Source organism: Anopheles arabiensis, chromosome 2 (genome assembly GCF_016920715.1).
Source record: "Anopheles arabiensis isolate DONGOLA chromosome 2, AaraD3, whole genome shotgun sequence".
NCBI lineage: Eukaryota > Metazoa > Arthropoda > Insecta > Diptera > Culicidae > Anopheles > Anopheles arabiensis.
Window position 1 is genome coordinate 42,452,134 of NC_053517.1, and position 18,099 is coordinate 42,470,232.

At 43.4% G+C, this 18,099-nt stretch overlaps 3 protein-coding genes across 10 annotated transcripts; 1 reads left to right on the top strand and 2 right to left on the bottom strand.

Moving 5' to 3' along the window:
- Positions 1 to 45: 45 nt before the first annotated feature.
- On the bottom strand, positions 46 to 11,187 carry LOC120895084. 8 transcript variants are annotated; one of them, XM_040298107.1, is made up of 12 exons: positions 11,064 to 11,187; positions 9,177 to 9,922; positions 7,966 to 8,398; positions 7,757 to 7,889; positions 7,503 to 7,648; positions 7,056 to 7,205; positions 6,786 to 6,956; positions 6,637 to 6,701; positions 6,474 to 6,556; positions 5,742 to 5,946; positions 5,057 to 5,170; positions 46 to 4,142 (listed from the first exon to the last, which is right to left on the bottom strand). In XM_040298107.1, the coding sequence occupies exons 2-12, from the start codon at positions 9,314 to 9,316 to the stop codon at positions 1,973 to 1,975; spliced, it is 3,810 nt and encodes a 1,269-aa protein (XP_040154041.1). In that variant the 5' UTR covers positions 9,317 to 9,922; positions 11,064 to 11,187; the 3' UTR covers positions 46 to 1,972. The 8 variants fall into 8 exon arrangements, with proteins under 8 accessions (XP_040154041.1, XP_040154040.1, XP_040154036.1 ...); XM_040298106.1 differs by having other exon boundaries at positions 10,964 to 11,179; XM_040298102.1 differs by having other exon boundaries at positions 10,857 to 11,179.
- A 293-nt stretch (positions 11,188 to 11,480) lies between these two features.
- LOC120895088 (NADH dehydrogenase [ubiquinone] 1 alpha subcomplex assembly factor 3) lies at positions 11,481 to 12,327 on the top strand. The gene is made up of 2 exons (XM_040298115.1): positions 11,481 to 11,641; positions 11,721 to 12,327. Exons 1-2 carry the CDS (start codon positions 11,583 to 11,585, stop codon positions 12,232 to 12,234), a joined length of 573 nt encoding a protein of 190 aa, XP_040154049.1. The 5' UTR covers positions 11,481 to 11,582; the 3' UTR covers positions 12,235 to 12,327.
- A 73-nt stretch (positions 12,328 to 12,400) lies between these two features.
- LOC120895086 (UPF0183 protein CG7083) lies at positions 12,401 to 16,264 on the bottom strand. The gene is made up of 5 exons (XM_040298114.1): positions 16,016 to 16,264; positions 14,999 to 15,081; positions 14,329 to 14,936; positions 14,015 to 14,248; positions 12,401 to 13,918 (listed from the first exon to the last, which is right to left on the bottom strand). The coding sequence occupies exons 1-5, from the start codon at positions 16,083 to 16,085 to the stop codon at positions 13,528 to 13,530; spliced, it is 1,386 nt and encodes a 461-aa protein (XP_040154048.1). The 5' UTR covers positions 16,086 to 16,264; the 3' UTR covers positions 12,401 to 13,527.
- Between the last annotated feature and the right edge of the window lie 1,835 nt (positions 16,265 to 18,099).

An 18,099-nucleotide genomic window follows, 5' to 3' on the forward strand; every position in this document is an offset into this window, starting at 1 on the left:
TTATATACAGCCTATATATCTTATATGCGGTCTTCGTCAATGCAGTAACTTGTTTTGTATTTTGTTTTTTTTTTTATTTTTAAAAAATGCGCTTCAGCGTAAACACTAGTACACACATTCAGTGGAAAGTCTTTGAATTGTTTTGCATCGTTCGGGGATGCGGTTTTTGTTTTTGGTGAAGTGAGAAAAGAAAAATTAAACCCGTTTCTGTTAGTGTATGTGTGTATGAGTGATGATCAGGGGTAAAATAAATATCTTTCTTTAAATCAATTACTAACTTTTCCAAACTTGTGAAAAACCATGAAACTTGAACCGCGTTCCCACGTATTCTCTTCTGTCTTCGTATTCATACGGTTGGCAATTTACATTTGTTTAGTACCATTGTTGCTATTGGAATTGCACATTCCTACGCTTAGTGCAACATTTTATAGTAGATGGGTCTGTAATTTAACGGTTAATGGAATAATGTTTTGGCGTTATTTCGGTCCTACAAACTGGATTGAGTTGTAGCTATCAAACAAACCAATGCAGGGTACTACATACTGTTTTAAGACGCATCTATGCTTCTGTCCTTTGCATAGCTCTGTGGAAAATATATTCATATATAGAATAGCATCTGTCTTCTTTTTAGCGCATTGTTTTCTCCACCCCGCCTAAGGCAAAAAGCAGGACACGGAACCATCGGTGGCTGTTTGCCATCGAAACTTATGTTATACACGCACACACACATGCACTGCATCACGTCGATTTTATAATCTCGCTACGAGTAGGGGCAGATTGATAACGAAACTTTTCGAGTGTAACAAGATGAAATGCATTTTATCTGCTTCGAATTTCATTCGATGCTAATATCATACGAGTAGTTTGGAACGGTTTGATTTATGCCCCTAGAATTAACAGTTTCTTGCGCTATACGTACATGGTCATGTTCGATTCGAATCGTATATATATAAGCAAGGACAAACTTAATCAAACATTGTGGAACAGGCAAAGGCTTTGCAAAGTATCGATAATTTACATTCTGTTTTCCTAACTTCCCTCTTCGGGCTACGGGTTACGCCGAACTGTCACGTTAATGCAGACGATATTCGATATTGTCGACAGTGTTATTGTACCATTGTCGCACGGTAAATGTGGATCGAAGTTAAGTTTCTTCGCTCATAAAAAAACATTTAGAGTTCATATTGACGACCACAAAATGTTTTGAAAGAAAACCGCGGACCCATGCGAACAAAACGTGCGGTTTATAAAATACTTTTCTTTTGAAGCTAGCGGATTAAAACCTATAGACAAATATCAGTCACTTTTGTTATTGCTTTGCAGGAAGAGAAATGTAATATCCACTGAACAGTACTACTCTCTTTCGCTTACCTTAGGGTATGACCGGACGGGAAGGAAATTCTTTTTGCTTGCTAGTAGCATTTTTACAGATTGGTTCAGGAATGCAGTCCGTACCGCTCGGAAAACGGAAACAAGCAAACGAGCAAAGGATTTCTAATGTTTCGAATTTGTAACTTTAATAATATCGAAATGTAAATAATCAGCTAGAGAGCTCCTTCTGCAGGTTAAGAAAACAAATTGAGTAACGAAGTTACATCATATATTTGGGTTGCATTATGCGATATAGAAAATGGAATGCATTTGAGGGGCAGAGAAAGCAGATTCGAGCGAAGCTAGACATCTTAGCTTAGCATCCACATTCGATAGCGAATAATATTAAAAAAATATATACTAAAATTCTAACCAAGGAATTGGTATGGGCTACATTTCTTATCTCTGTTGTTTGTGTAAGTAGCATCTATTGAGAATCCCATCAGATCAACAAACTTCTTTTTCAACTGGTCTTATACACACCATTTGGACTCGTGGTTTAAATACTCGATAAACCTCTACTCATTACCATCTCTATTGCTCTAGAGTTCTAAAAAGGAAACGTAAATAATGCTGGTTGTTACGGGCAGTAAGCTCAAATTTATCCTCCCGTCGTGCTGCTGTTGCTGTACGACTGTGAAGGATTAATCTGAATCCGAATCTTATTCGAGTCTGATTGGATCTGATGAGCCGAACGGGACGATCCTAGTCTGGTGGTAGAATATTCGTCTCCTTGGCCGCTTCCTGCTCTTTGAAGTGACGATGCCGGTGGTGAGAGAGCTAACGATGCCGGCCCTGAAGCCGTACCGTACTGATACTGAGGCAAACGTTCGCCAACATCGGTTGGTTTGGAAGTGGGCAATCTGGAGGATTTTTGTGTCGGTATGCCGGAGCGAAAAGAGCCTTGTAGCGATCCCGTTGGCGATGTGGGTGATTTCAACCCAACGGGAATACGCGAGTGGCTACCGGCCGGTGGAGACTGGATTCCGTTGGCTGAAGCGTTCGAGTCGCGACGTCGCGTGCCGGTTGGTGTGCTGGTGGTCGACGAACTCGCCGGACAATATGAGGATTCGGACGAAATCTTACGCTTAATACTACTGACGGGAATGGCCGATGATGGGAGAGGGCTGGCAGTACCGTCAGAACGTACCAGCGGAATGAAGTGTGATGCCTTTTTGCCAGTTAAATTGCTGCTGCTCGTTGGAGACACGGGTAAAAGCGGTACCGTTTCATTTGTTGGCGTCGTACCATTCTGAGGCTGGGAGTGCGACACGATTGGTGGTTGTCTTTGGCGAGGTCGCTGACGTTGGTGACTACCCGCACCGGACCCAGCACTTGATCGCTGATAGTGGGGCAACTGTGAAGGGCGACTAACTGGAGGAGGGCTGGTGGATAAATCATCGGACGATTTAGTCAGTAACTTGTCTTCATCTTCCCGATGTCGGTGAGTGGCCACTGTGGTTCCGCCATTCGTCGTCTCATCTTCTTCACACTCATCCTCCTCCTCGTCGTTGTTGAAGAACCGATTGTAGCGTTTCTTGGCGACAATCGCTGCACCGTCCGTGGGTAATGGATCGTAATCAAACGGCGAACTATCATTGCCACTGTTTTGCCGGGAGGATGCTTTCATTTGTCGATATTCCACCCAATCGCCTCCACCGTCACTCATCGGTGACATTGGTGCGCCAGCACTGGCGCCCTGCGGTGAAAGATTTCGATACTGAATGTTGTAATCGCTTTTGTGCCCTCGGGAAGTTTTTTGACTATGCATCGGACTACCGGCGCCTTCGTACAAATCAGACGGCGTATTATCTGGTTGCCGTTGGCGGCGAGGACTGTCATAGTGCGATTCTTCTCTGCTTTCAATCGACTCATAGATTTCGCTTCTCGCCATTCGGTTGATAGATCCGGACGTCTTCGTTACCGATACCGTTTGTCGCACAACATAGGCGTCTTCCGTGGTAGTTTTCAACAAGCTACTGCTACTGCCCGCGATTGCCCCACTACCACTGCTGCCGGATAGGTGCTGCTGTAGTTTCGCCTTAGCCAGCTCCTCGAACGATGTCATGCGATGTATGTTAGATTCTGAACCGTTGCGGCTACCGTACATTGGTAAACCACCGCCAACGCTCAGCACCAGGCTGTTGTGGCTGCTGTGATGATCCGGTGGCACATATTTGCGGTTTTTCAGGTGGCTACACTCGATGATGAATTCACTGTCCAGCGTCGGTGCTGGAGATTTCCTTGACATACTGCCACGCCGGGACGACGACGTGGAACGTCCATTCGAAGCGTAATTCTGGGACGCGGACGGAGACAATGGTGCAGCAGGGTATGCAGACGGTTGCTGCTGACCCTGAAAATCGCCACTAGCGTAGTTCGAAAATCTGCCACTTCCATAACCGGCCGTTACATTACCGTTGGCCGTTGTGGCTCCGGGCATTTTTGAACTAATCGATTGCTGTAGATACAGATCAATCTCACTGTTACGACGCGTTTTTGATTCTTCGTCTTCGTCCTCGTCGTTGTAACTGGCACGCGAAGAACGATTACGGCGCAGTTCCGTCCCATTTGCGCTGGATACCGTTGGCCGATCGTGATTTTTGACGCTGGAGGACGTCTCAAAGCCTAATGCCCCGTGATGTAGCTCTTCTGGCGGTGCTGGTGGAACGTAAATGCGCACTACATCGTGTGGAGACATTGCTCGAGGAGTCATTAGCTGGAGGGCTGAAGGACTACGCTCTACCACACTCGTTGCACCGATGGCGGATCTTTGAAATAGAACAAGGAAAACATATAAGTAATAAACATAATGAATAGAATGCATCTTGCAGGTTAGCGTGTGCTATAACGGTGCACTTTAATGTCATTGAAAACCACTTCCATTACAAGAAGTTTTTACGAAGTGTAAACTCTTATTTACTATTAACAATTACGTACGTGCATAGTAAAACCATAATACATACAGTGTCAATTGATCACAATCTCGAGCTCTTAAATAAATCGAATGTGATCATTATTTTTCTAATGTACAATAACATTACAATATATACGAGACACCCTTCGTTTATTCATCACCTCGGGGTTTCACACAGCCGATTAATTTGCGTAGTGCTTAATCCGCCCCTAAACATCGTGATAAAAGACGTAGAGCATTTTCATTTTAGCTATCTTACATATGGATTATGGAAGATCATTGAATGGTTTAATAGTTTCATTGAACGGTTCATTGAACGACCGAACTTGATTTTCATTCATTCTCCTGCCTAACAAATGCTGACTGATAAATGCTGGAGAAGGAGTATGGAAACCAACAATCTCGTAATTACATCCAACTAGCTTAATCCAACCAAAACCCAAACAGACCAAAATTAGCAAAACGTAGTATCTTAACATGTAAAACAAACGTGCTACTTAATAGAAATAAACAGGAACAATCAACAATAAATAAATATGTACACCATTTAGAATGTATACAAAACAAAAGTAATTTTGCAATAGAAAAAAACAGAGGTTATTAAGCGCTTTATACATGGCAGGAACATTATCCATCATTTGAAGGATAGTCACACTCCGAACCTTGGCAAGTAACTCAGTCTATACTCTCCACCTAGTGCGTCTAGAGAACAATTAGCTCACATGCACAGCGGCACGCTTGCGCATACTAGCAACACACTGGACTTACGTTGCACTTCTAAGCCTGACCGTCCTCGTCGTGGAGGTGGAGGCGGTGGCGTTCGCGGCACCACTACTGGTACCATGCGACGCCGATGGCACCGACGATTGTTTTCGCCTTGATCTGAAACAAAACCACGTCTTAGGAAGAGGAAAAACGGTACAAAGAATACGCATATTATTACACTCCTTAGGCGACCTTTTGTTTCGGCGCGGAAGGCTGCCAAATGCGCTCTAGCCAACTATGATACGCTATTCTACAATAACGGCTAACATTGCAGCAATCAAATGCTGATATACACAATAAAAATGCACCAGCATGACAAGCGCGCACAGACACATACACGTACACACTACGATGATGTGGAAACAGAAAATCATAATCGTCTAAGGAATGAATAATGTCTAACATTCTACACGATGTGATAACAATCCTGATTTAGCATTGATGGAACTGGAGTCAGCAATGCGCAGCATATGAGGGATGGTATGTTCCAAACATATGATGATTACATAGGGTTATGAGGGAAGGTATCCTTAAACATAGAGAAGGTATCCTCCAAACATAGGGAAGATATAGGGTTTTCGTAGCATTTAGTCTAAAGCATGAATTTCATGTTTTCTTGTTTTTTTTACCACTAAACACACAAATAATTGCACATCCAACTGATTGCAAATAGAAAAGAACTACTTACACTGGACTGCTTTCTCCATCGCCCTCGTCCTCACTTGGTATGATATTCTGTTCGTCGACGCAGAAATCGAAAGCTTGGTGTGACCGCTGGCTTTGCCCACCGGAGAGCACGCTCAAATCTGCGGTGGATGTAACGGAGGTATCGGCCAGCGATTTACGTGAGCTTCCTAGAAGCGATCCACCATCTTCCGACTCCGGAATGTGTACTGCAATTAAAAAAAGAAACACATGAACATGGGTTTAATTTGCTACATTGGCTAAGCACGGGATATTTGCTGTTTGTGTTTCAAAATGTGCATAGTCCGGTAAACGATGGCCTCGTTAAGCAGCTCGTAGTGCAAACGAATAGAAAGAGTTCGTTATAATTTTTGTTTTGGCTTTGTGCAGAGCGGTTGTACAGTGCTTTATCCAGTAAGCAGATATTACATAAGAATTTTACAGACAACTGAGTCGAACAACATCATAACTACACACCTTGCCTCTTTACAATGTCACCGACAAGCATTAGGGTGGATCAAGAAACACAAGCAGAAATAGAAATATACGCCTCAAATGCAAACCCGGGGCAATACTGCGTGTTAGAAGAAAACATATGAAAATGTGAGAACGAATGAGAACATTTACTGATGCACTAAACATCACCCGGTATTCGTGAGTAGCATCATGAACGGCGTTATTTCGTTTCGTTTTTCAAACTTTTTGCTGTTGCTTAATAAGACACAAAGGGGCTTACCTGTATTTAGCTGTTGTGTTGAACCTCCTGGAGCGGTAGCGATTCGATTGAGATTCGCAATTTCCTGTTCGGTTATTTCACGCCTAAAGGAAAGGGACAAGATTATAACCATAATCATCATACATTCATTTTTTGTAGCATTCGTAAAGATAAGAACACTTACTTGAGCTTTACTGTTTCTGTGACTTCTTTTTCTGTTTCGCTAAATTCCTGCTTTCGTCGTCCAATCTGAAACAGGAAGCAGTAGTTTATGAAAGAAATGACACAGGGAGAAGAAAGTTTTTTTATTCCGGGATCGAACGCTGTTGTTACCTGTGCGGCCGCAGTGGGCTCCACGAATACACCGAATTCTTTTTTCGGAAGTTCGATTTCACTCGGTGGCGGTGGCAGCTCTAAACCTGCCTTACGCAGTTCTTCCATGCATTGCTCTAGATTCTTAATTACCGTATCGTCGTCGTAGCCAAAGTCTTCACATAGCCGTGTCTGTAGAAACAAATAAAGATGTCAGAATGCCATGCGGTAGTAACGATCGGGATGAATAACAAAAAATATCAGCAATGCATTATCGAAACTATAGTTTACCTGTATATACTGCACAATTTGATCCATATCCCGTAGCTTCAGTATATATTGCTTGTGCATACGCAGTATGTTATAAGCCATTGCTGTAACCACCTTTTCTCCATCGAGCAGATAAATGTCCCAAACGCGCAAACACAAACTGAACGGAATCTGCACGTCGTTTGTGAACAGCAAAGGGACAAAACACGCATGCATAAAACACACACACACACATACACAGAGACAAACATATGGACAAACGCATTGTATTGTTATCGTGTATATGGGTACAAAATAAACCATCCATCGTGATAGTGTTTGTTTGCGAGCGATGTTGTGCGTGTATCACAGCATTGAGCAACCCACCGCCAGAAAAGCAGAAAACAGACAAAAAACATAATAATGGTTAGATGTTGAAGCACATGGGAAGATAATCTGCATCCACATAACAAAGAACAGAAAACGTACCCTTTCGATAAACACAACAAAGAACCATTTTAACGAGTACAGGATCGAGTCGAGATTGCACTGATCAAAGTGTTTCTTAAGCTTTGGTATGAATTTGGTTATGATTTTGTCGTGATGTGCTAGAAAACGGGTCAGCTTCGGGAAGCCTGCAAAGAAGGATGTCGTGCAAAGTTCAAAAAAACACACAGAATAAAACCTCGCAGAACCCGCCACCGACTATGTTCAAGATCGACAACGGTTGTCACACGATTTACCTTCGATGAATAGACCGTGCATTGCGAACTTTGCATCCGCCAGCAGGACGCTTAGTGCCCAGAATGCCTCCTCTTCTTTCAAGTACATCAGCAGCACTCCTGCTAGTCCGGACATTCCCTGGCAGTAGCCAACCTAGCGGCGGAGACAAAGATACTTAGCAATCGGGTAAAGATGGCCCTTTAGACAAATGATATGATGCGCCACGTACCTCAGAATTGTACATACTGTATGCTACCAGTACATTAAACAAACTCTTCTGCATGTCACTGTAACGCTCGCGGTAGAAAATGTGATCCCGAAACTGTCGATTCACGTCCTTATCGATCTGACGCGCTTCCGTGCTCCAGTTGCGAGCCAGCTCCAGCATCTTTTTGTACTTGCCCTCTTCGGCCTTCATCACCTGCTCGAGATTGAGCAGCTTACACCAGACCTGTCCACGAATCTTCTCCGGTATTCCTTTGAAGACGCGTTTGCGTACCTTCGCCTGAACTACTTTATCTTCCCATGGTCGCTTTGCTGGCTGCGAAGAATGTCCGAGCAGTTTGAGCCATTTCTTCACCCGTCCCATTTCGATTTCCAATGCTTTGGCTTCGTGCGGTTCGCGTTTACGCGGTAACCTTTGATCGTGTATGAATCCATACCTGGAATGAAAAAGCATATGATATCAGTGATGTTGAATGAGTCTTTTACACATGTAACAGTTTAACCCGTTCGATATCTTTATAAACGTATCTCTCTGACTATCTTTCTATAGATATGCTTCAGGTACCATTTTGTATGCTCGATGAACCTACCAAGCATACCAATTAAATAAACGCTTGAAATTGCAAATACACAAGTTAGCCGCCCAAGAAGGCGGATATTTCCGGCTCCACTACTAGAATAATAAGCTTGTTGCCTACGTACATTTCGGACAGTATAATAATTTACATGTATTATTATTTTCCTTCGTAAAGTGCACATTATTTATAATTTATAATTACTAATAAGCCATTTGATTATACAAAAAAAAAACATTATAGATTTTAGAAATAAACTAAAATTAGGAAACAAATCAGTTGCGGGCACAACACAACATAAAGCACACCTATAGCCCTCCTCCATTCGGCTATTTACGGTGCAGTCAGTGCTATAGGAACTGCCCACGCAAAGTGCGCTCTACCACGCACTTTTGTATCCACCCGTGGGAGTCATGTATGCATGTGGAATACAGCTTCCAAATACAGGCCTAGCAAAAAAACGTAAACGCCTCCATGTGCTTTAGATGGTTTTGCATGGGAGGAATGTCTTTCGAAACTAGCCAATCATATGTTGTGGCAACTGTGTTATTGCATTCATTAATTATTCAAACTAACTAAAATTAGTGTTACTGATTTTGATCATTTCCATGATCCATGGCAAAATTAATGTTTAATTTACCTATCCGTCTGGTGGTACACTTCAAATTGTGGATCCTCCCACGGATCGATCTCGGCTCCCGGTTCCCGGCCCTTGTCGTAGCGCTGGAATATTTTTTCCCGTTCCTCCTTTGCTCGTGCTATCAGTGCCTCTTCGTCCATCTTTTGCTACTGTGCGTTGCTTGCTTGAGAAAACGCGATAGTGTTTTGTCTACCTTCAAATACCGAAACGATGCGTTTTTTTAGCGTATCCGTAGAAAACAGAATCCCTTTTCCACTGACCAGCAATCTTGACCGCTCGCGCTTTGCTCACTGCTGTTTTCTATATTTGGTGATGTTTTTAATATCGCAAAATGATGTTGCCATCATTTGCACATTGCCGAGCAATCACGTTCGATCAATGGCCAGCATCAACGGGGTGTACGCCAGAGTTGATTCAAACGATAATTTCCGTTCAGTATTTTATTATGCGCCGTGCGCTGTTTCCTCCCGGACGTCGTTCCGAACGGCTTCCGCAGACGCCTCCTTAGATTCGACGTAAAAGGAAAGCATAGTCGACGCTTTTGTTTAATCACTGTTCACTGACGCTGTAGCTATTGCTGCTCACACTCGACAAACGCGTATGATTGTGCCACTTAACATTTTGACCAGCGGGACACAACATCACATTCGGCATATGCACATGTGAACATGAATTCAACGTTTTTTCTATCCACTGCTTACGGTTTGTTGCTGCTATTTTGCCCTATCACTGTTTGCTGCAATAAACTGTATCAAATGATTCACTATTATGCACACATCTTTCAATATTTCCTTTCCCCAGCTGATTTACGTTGAAAGATGATAAAAGTTTCTCTAGCACTACCCCACCGTTCGCTCCATTCATCGGAGATAGTGAAAGGCTGACTTCAAAAGGTCGTCGTTGAGCAATTAGCCGAGGAGCGGGTTTGTACCGATTAATTTCATCCAACGAGCAGGGCTTGTTTGAGAAGTTAATTAATACAACGCTGTGCTACTTCGTTCGTTGTGAGGAGAACAGGACGCGTGCCCCTAGCAGCGCTGATATTAGTAGTAGGCGTCGTCAACGCTGACGTTGGCCACGGAGCTAACGAAACTACCAGCTTCCACTATCAAGCAAATCACTCTCACCAATCGTAAACACTAGCAAAACAAGGGCTCTTATCTTGCCTTTGCTGAGCGTCGAATGTGTTGTTGGTCAACCTTTTTTTCGTGTTTTGTCGACCGTGTTGCTCTGTATTGCCACTGTATTGTGTTTCCAGCTCATGCACCTGTCATCTTTTTTACAACAAACCTCCAGCAATAGCCAAGCGCACCACGTCCGGTCCACGTTTCCCACTAGTTTGCCACTGAGTGCGTTCGTTCTTCTCTTTGCTTCGGTTCCTACATTTACAACTCATCTGACCCACTTCTCCTCTTGCCGAGAGCCCGGAAGCGTCCCACATTCATTAACCATCTTCCAGCGCATGGGGAGGGGTTCCGGCCGAGAACGGGAAACTCGGCACCATCGGAAAACACCGTTTGGGGGGTTTTTGGAGCAGCAGTCTTCCAGATACCACGACACCTCACACAGTCATCTCACTGTGCCCTTTTCTCCGACGATGTTCACATCCTTTCACTGCTTTCGACCCGACAATTGTGCAACGCAATCAATGTTTATTGAACTTTTCACGATGAAGTGCACCTGTTTTTCAATGCCTGTACAGGACGGGTTTCCAATCGGCAAAGTGAAGAACAGTATCCTGATTCTAGTAATCCGCACTAGAGTGCAGTGCAGGAAATAACTTAGACCCGTTTGTGGTATGCAGATTCGTGTTAATCTATTCTAGCACACGCGCTAGCAATCGATTCGACATTTTTGGTCGGTCTACGACGACGGCAGCAAACTCACTAGACGAACTACAATGCTTAGTTTCACTAACACGGATGCTTTTTCTTTTTGGATCACGGGCCAGCAAGGGCGATACCTGGCGGAAGGAGCGGTATTTGCCAAGAAAGTTGTCGGAGCAACAGAAAAAAACTTACGCTCGGCCTATGCTCGTTGCACAAATACATGCGCATGCAGCGCTTGCGATGACGGAAGACCTGTCAAGCAGAACTGTCCAAATTCAAATGGAGCGATAACCAACATTATAATTTCCTTCGAAATTATGTGTTTCATTGAATATTTGTTTAACTAAAATAATATAACAGTAAATTTAGATTTTGTGTTATTTTTACCCCGATTCTCCGATGCATGAATAAGATCATCCTCATTTGGAATTTGGAAAATAGACGTCGAACGGGGAACAAAATCTTCTGTGGGCTTTTGGTTTGACAGCTGAAAGTTATTTGTAAACATTTCCCAAGTCCACGCAATCGTGTCCGCTTTGCGTTCAGAAATTGGCCTGCAGTTTATTCGTCCCTCGCCATGAACGTTCTCCAGGGTCTGAGCCGTATCGCGCATCAATCGCTGCGTCGAAACCTCTGGTAAATTCTGAGTATTTGGTAGAACATAATGTTTTATGTAATGACCAATCTCTCTTGTTGCAATGTATCTTTCCGATAGCTCATCGCTGGTTCGCCGGTCCTCCACCTACGAAAGTGATGGTAAAACTTCAGTCACGATTCTGAACAAGGAGGCCGATGCTGGATTGATGATCAACTCGTACAGCCAGTTTGGATTCCGGCTCAATAACGATATGGTCGTCATCGGACCGATGGCCATCTTCTCCCGCACCGTGCTGTCGTGGAACGTCGAAAGCCACGAGGACATCAACGACGAGTCGTTGAGCTTGTTCTGCGCTATTGAGCCGAAAATTGATGTGCTCGTGGTGGGAATCGGCGACCACACCATAACGCCTGCCTTCTCCAAAAAGATTATTGACTTTATGAAGCGCTACAAGATCAACGTGGAAGTGCTCGGAACGGAGCAAGCTTGTTCGACGTTTAATTTTTTAAATGCGGAAAATCGGGTCGTTGCCGCAGCCCTGATTCCTCCCATGACAATGCGAGTAAACGAGGACGATCTTATGCAGAAGCAAATATCGATTAGTAAATCGTTTGAGGTCGCTGACAAGTAATCCCGCCGGTTAAACCAAAAGTAGACAGGGTATGTCGAGGTTCTGTATATAATAAAAAAAGATAGTACTACTGCTAGTGTAGACCGCATGATTCATGATCCCCAGGGAGCTATTTGCTAGAATTGTGTTTTTCCTTCAAATATCACAGCCAAATAAAACCACTGCGTTTAAGAGTCTTAACTTACAATATTCCTGTTTTTTATTTTCTTTCTTTTTCGTATTTTTATGGTACCTTTTTACAGAACATAAAAAGATATTTTAAATCACAATGGTCGCTCTTTTGCGGTTCCGCGTTTTTTTTCGTTTCTAAAGTCCGTACTGCCATAAGGTGGTGGACAGTGCGAGTGTGGGTTGACCACAGTCTACGTTGCCGATGGGATTTATGAGAAGCTATTCACAAGCCAGCTCTGGTGAACTTCAGAGTTTCCCACAAACGGTGTCCATCTACGCCATTATGTAAGTCTGCACTAGAAACATATTTTACATTGCTTACGTACAGTTTTTGGTAGCTTAGTTAATGATCTGTGTTCATTCTTATTCTTTTTTTTTGCGTTATTTCTTTCGTTTTATCACCCTTACCTTATATGCTTTCCGTTTTTTTTGTAGTTCCAAAGTTGTTGTTGTGTTAAGCAGCAACGCGTCTTAAAGCTATTCGATAAATTGGAATTAGTAATCAACTAGATCCGCTTGCCTATCGTAAGTGTTCTTGTCAATGCCACAAACGCATATATCGCGACTATACATCCCAAAGAATAGCAGCAACGAAAAATGTCAAAGTTGCAGTCGGCTTAACATTAACCATTCGAAACTTATAATTAGATTGCTATTATCCTAACCATCATATATATATATGTCTATCGGTTTTTGTAAGAAAATAAAAGAGAGAGATGTAACCAATAACTATCGAAAAATAAACATAGCAAAACAATTGAAACAGTTCGACACTACCTTGCTTCACCCGAGGGCAACGAAAAACAACCCCAAAGGAAGAGGAGCATGGCTTGCGTAATGTGCAATGCAATTTAAAGGGATTTAAATACAAGTTTTTAATAATATGCCCTTGTTGTTGATTTCGATTGAATTCGCCTTTTTTAAGTTTTACCGTAGGGATGATGTTTTAAGATGATTTACTAATTGGCGGTGATGCTTAGCATGGAGCGGAGCGGATGCATGAACAACGATGTACAACTTACAGCAACAGGTTGATGTTGTTTCGAGGCTCATTCCCTACAACAAGGAATTTCGCTTATTGTCGCCGGTCGTTTCTCTGCTCCGACCGGCAGTAGTCGTGCGTCATGCAGTGACTCGAATCTTGGACTGCGATGGTTTTGCGTCTTGCAGCGCTGCTTTTAGATCGCTGCTACTGCTCGGCGCCGTACTGGCAGTGCTACTAGAGCTACCGGTGCTACTTTTACCAGTGGTTGCGTTCCAATCGGCCACGTGAAATGGTGTCGCTGATTGGTAGAGTGTTATTGAGGCAATATAGTTGTTCGGCATCACCTCGAAGATGATATCCTGATACCCGTAGCAGAACGTAGACCCAAATACATTTGCCGTGTTGGTCGAACCGGCTCTATGAAGCACCACGGGTCGTTCTGACGGGGTCAACCGAGTCGCCACCTCGTCCCATTTGGAGTAGGCCGTTATCATAACCGGTGCATCAAGTGGTACGTCTTCGATGACTCTACAATAAAAAACGGAATAGCTCAGTTGTTAACTATCACTTTAAGGTGCTGTTATTTTTCATCTGTTTCTGTATAAAAAAAGAGTTTCCACTTACTTATCCGCTGCTAATTCTAGGTGAAACTCACACCGATGATACGTGTTAAAGTTGTAATGGCCAGGGTAGTTTGTGTGCATTATGATCTTCTTCGTTTTGTGCGTGCGCGCATCGAACAGTACGTCGATGCCGAGGGTAAAGTAGTTGTAGAAGAAGTCACTCCGCTTAGTCTGAACACGTCGGTGGGCGCTCGGGGAATGAATTTTCATCTTATCTTCACTTTTAAAAAATACCCTACAAGTAATAAACAGCCAACGTCAGCAAGTGTAGAAGGCATATCAATTCCTAAGCGAATATTCTTGTCCGATGCGTACCTGGACGGTGCACCAAGATTGGTGGCTACATCCTGACAGCTATCGCCAAATATAATTTCTCGCGTTAGGCACTGCTTCCTCGGTTCTAGGGACCGGATCGACCCTTCACTATACAGCTGCAACCGCAGCCCCCGTGTACCATGCGCGCTGCGCAACACGGTGGCTGCCCCTAGATACAGCTGCTGCTGGTAACAGGAAAGTGGCAGCGGAGGTGGTCGGCTGTCAAGCACGTTCACGCCCGTGTAGATAACCATTTTCGAGACGACCGGGGAAGCACCACTGGGAAAGTGCAACGAGCCGAGCCCATGTGCGTAACCGGGCTGCAGCTTACTGTCCACCGGGAAGTAGAAGCTTAACCCTCGGAAATGTAGCGTAAATAGCTGCTTGGCCGCATCGTACACGCCCGGATGGGTCGCACCGAACGAATGTTCGATTTCCTCGATCGATGGCACAACCTCGGGCGAGTTGAACGGCATAGAGCAGTACTTTAGCTTGACTAGCTTCATGTTGAACACCTCGATCGTCTTTAGCCGCTGCTGAATCGGGTCGAATATGAGACGGATACCGTCCTGGGGCATATTTATAATAATGTCTACGTTAAGCGGATCCTGAAAAGTGTTAAACAAACGTAGTAAGCGACGACGCTGCGGATGGTTGATTATGTGCTTACCGTGTCAGAATAAAGCACCTGCACCCCCTTAATAATTCCTACTTGCGACTGTATGATGGCAACGGCTTGAGAAAAATGCATTCCTAAAAGTAGGTAAAAGGCAGGTTAGACTTTCACGAGGTAAATGCACTGGGGGCGTAGAATTTTAGAATCACTTTAAAAAGCAGATAATACAGAATTTTTAACCTCGAACTCTTATAGAAACAAAATGCACTGTAGCCGAGGCCAGAAAAACGTATCGTTAAACTGTGTTGTTTATTTTCCTTCATGTGTGCATCACGCAATCTCAAACAGGCTGTCAGCTGATTCCACACCATAGTATTAGTGTGAAGCGAGCTATCCAGCATACACATTTTACCACTACACAGGCACGGTCCCATCTGGTGTATGCGTATGACGCGCTTTTACACCGTGTAGGAGGGAGCTTTTTTCATCATTCACTCGTACTCACACAAACACACACACAGGCTGCTTATAAACACATACAAAACGTACCAACCCAACAGCAGCCCTTGTCCAACTGCTGGCAAGGGAAAGAAGAAACGACAAACAACAAAAGGAATCGAATTTGCACGATCAAACGCATACGGATACTGCATACGGTGAAGCAAATGTCCCATTCGCGAATGTACTAGTAGGTCGTTTTGGGTTGCATTTTGGTTTTGCTGATACCTTTCCTTTTCCAAGGTCACTCCCCCGTTTGGATCGAGAGTGGATTGCAAAATGCCTAGAATACGCTTTTGGTGTCAACAAAAGCTGTGCATGATTTTCGTCATTTTCATTTTTCATACTATATTGAACGAGATTCTATCTAGCGCTGCAAAGTGGCAAGATCCCGGGACGGGGTAAAATTAAATTAATCATCCATTGGTCAAAAACGGCTGAACAAATAACGCAAGCATCGTTTGGTGGCAATCAGCAAAGCGAATCCAACTCTCTAGATGCACACATACACACACTCGATGTTTCATCATTCGTGAATGCTGAAGGGAGGTTCTGTTGCTTTGCAAAGCTTACCGAGAACAAATTCCCAATTCTCGGTGGTCGAACCGAGCGAACGCTCTGGAGTAACTTCGAGATCGAGCATCGTGCGCGTGTACTGTTTTTAATGCAAACTACGGGTTAAAGTTGAAGCAAACACTCTTTTGTTAACGACTGGCACGAAGAAAACACAGCAAAACGAATTTTTTCACACTTCGTAACTCTTTTACGCAGTTTTCTTTGTTTTTAATGCTACACTCAAACAAGGTGTCTGCACGGGTCGGATGATGTTGGACGGTTTGACAAGCAATGAGAAAAATAGTCGATGACATTTAGGATGCATATTGCCGTATAATTTGCGCAAGTACAGGGGTACCAGCATTACCGTTCAAATACAGTCGATAATACGGGAATGGATTAACCGGCGGGTGGCTTAACCGTGTGCATGAATTTGACATTTGGTCTACGTGGCGAACATTTTCGGCCATGATCGGGTTAGCAAAAACATTTGCAGTGCAGCTATCTAGTGGCTAGTGATATTTTTTTACTTCATTTGTGATAAAAGACAATTGTTAAATCCATTGTTGTTCATTGTTGTTCGTTGATTCAAATATTATTCTACTGGCGATTAATCGATTGGTGTAATGTGAGTTGTTGTGAGTGTAATGTGAGGTGTAAAGTTGGTCGTCTAGAAGCAGTGTAACACTACTTCTAGACGACCCAAAAAATCTTCCGCGACAATTTTTGGCGACACTTTCTATCTATCAAACCGTCCTTGTGTTAGCACGAATGTGAGCGTTGCTTTTCTGTGAAAAACTCACAAACCCGCGACAATGCACGGCTGCGGTAGAATATAGAGCTCGCATAAAATGTACAGTAGAACTTCGATTATCCGGGCAGCTCGGGACCGGGCGGATGCCGGTTAATCGATTTCCACGGATAATGGTCCAAGAAATGTCAAATTCATATAAATGCTTTAAAATTCACCGGTTTTACTAGAAATTCACATCAAAATAATCGATTAATCACTAGTAGAATATTTTTTGAATCAATGAAAATATATTTTCAACAATAATTGTCTTTTATAAAAAATGAAGTTAAAAAGTATCACTAGACACTAGATTGCTGCACAAAAAATGTTTTTGCTTACCGGTTCATCGCAGAAAATGTTCACCAACTGTCAAATTCATGCGCACGGTTAAGCCGCCCGCCGGTTAATCCGTCCCCGGAAAATCGACGTTGTACTGTATTGCGGTACAAAAGCTGGTCGTCTAGAAGCAGTGTAACAATCCAGGCATGGAAATGAAATGTCATTTGAACGCGCTACCGCGGAAACGTAGAGATATTTATGCTGGATATGCGTTCAAACGCGCCCGCGGAAACTCGCGGCGTGTATTTGCAGCCTAACCCTGCTTGTAGACGACCAACTTTTGAACCGCGACAAATTTTCTGCGAGCTCTTTGTTCTGAACAAACGTCTCAGTTTTAGAACAAAACCAAGAGCAACCGTGATTGTCGCGGGTTTGTGAGTTTTTCACAGAAAGGCAATGCTCGCGTTTCGCGGCGAAATAATCGAAGCTAGCCATTACGGGCTGTTCCCGAGTTACACGGTTTCTGCGTTCCCGACGAATCCGCGTAAGTCGAATATCCGTGTATGTCGAATTTCACGTTTTTGACAAAATAGTATTGATTACTCGGAGTTTTTGATTTAATTTAGTACTTTTATACACTTTATCATTTATTTGATATGATTCGTCCAGAAAATTATAATATTTCTGGCTTTTAAGCGGTTTCAATTTGTTAGCATAAATACAATTTATACCAAACTTGACGCAAATTGTACTGATTTGACATTTAATCTGTCAAATTTAGAAAACCGCGTATCTCCGAATCCGCGTATGTCGAGAACCGCGTAACTCGGGAACAGACTGTACACGGACCGGAATTTTATGGCCGCGGAATTCCGCCTGCTGAAAAATGTATGGATATGACAGTTCCAAAAAGTTGCCGTTGACAGTTTGTTTATGGGTTTGACAGCCGGCGGAATTCCGTGCTCGCGAAATTCCGGTCCGTGCACAGTCAAGCGCTGATTATTCGGGCTCTTCGGGACTCAACCTCGCA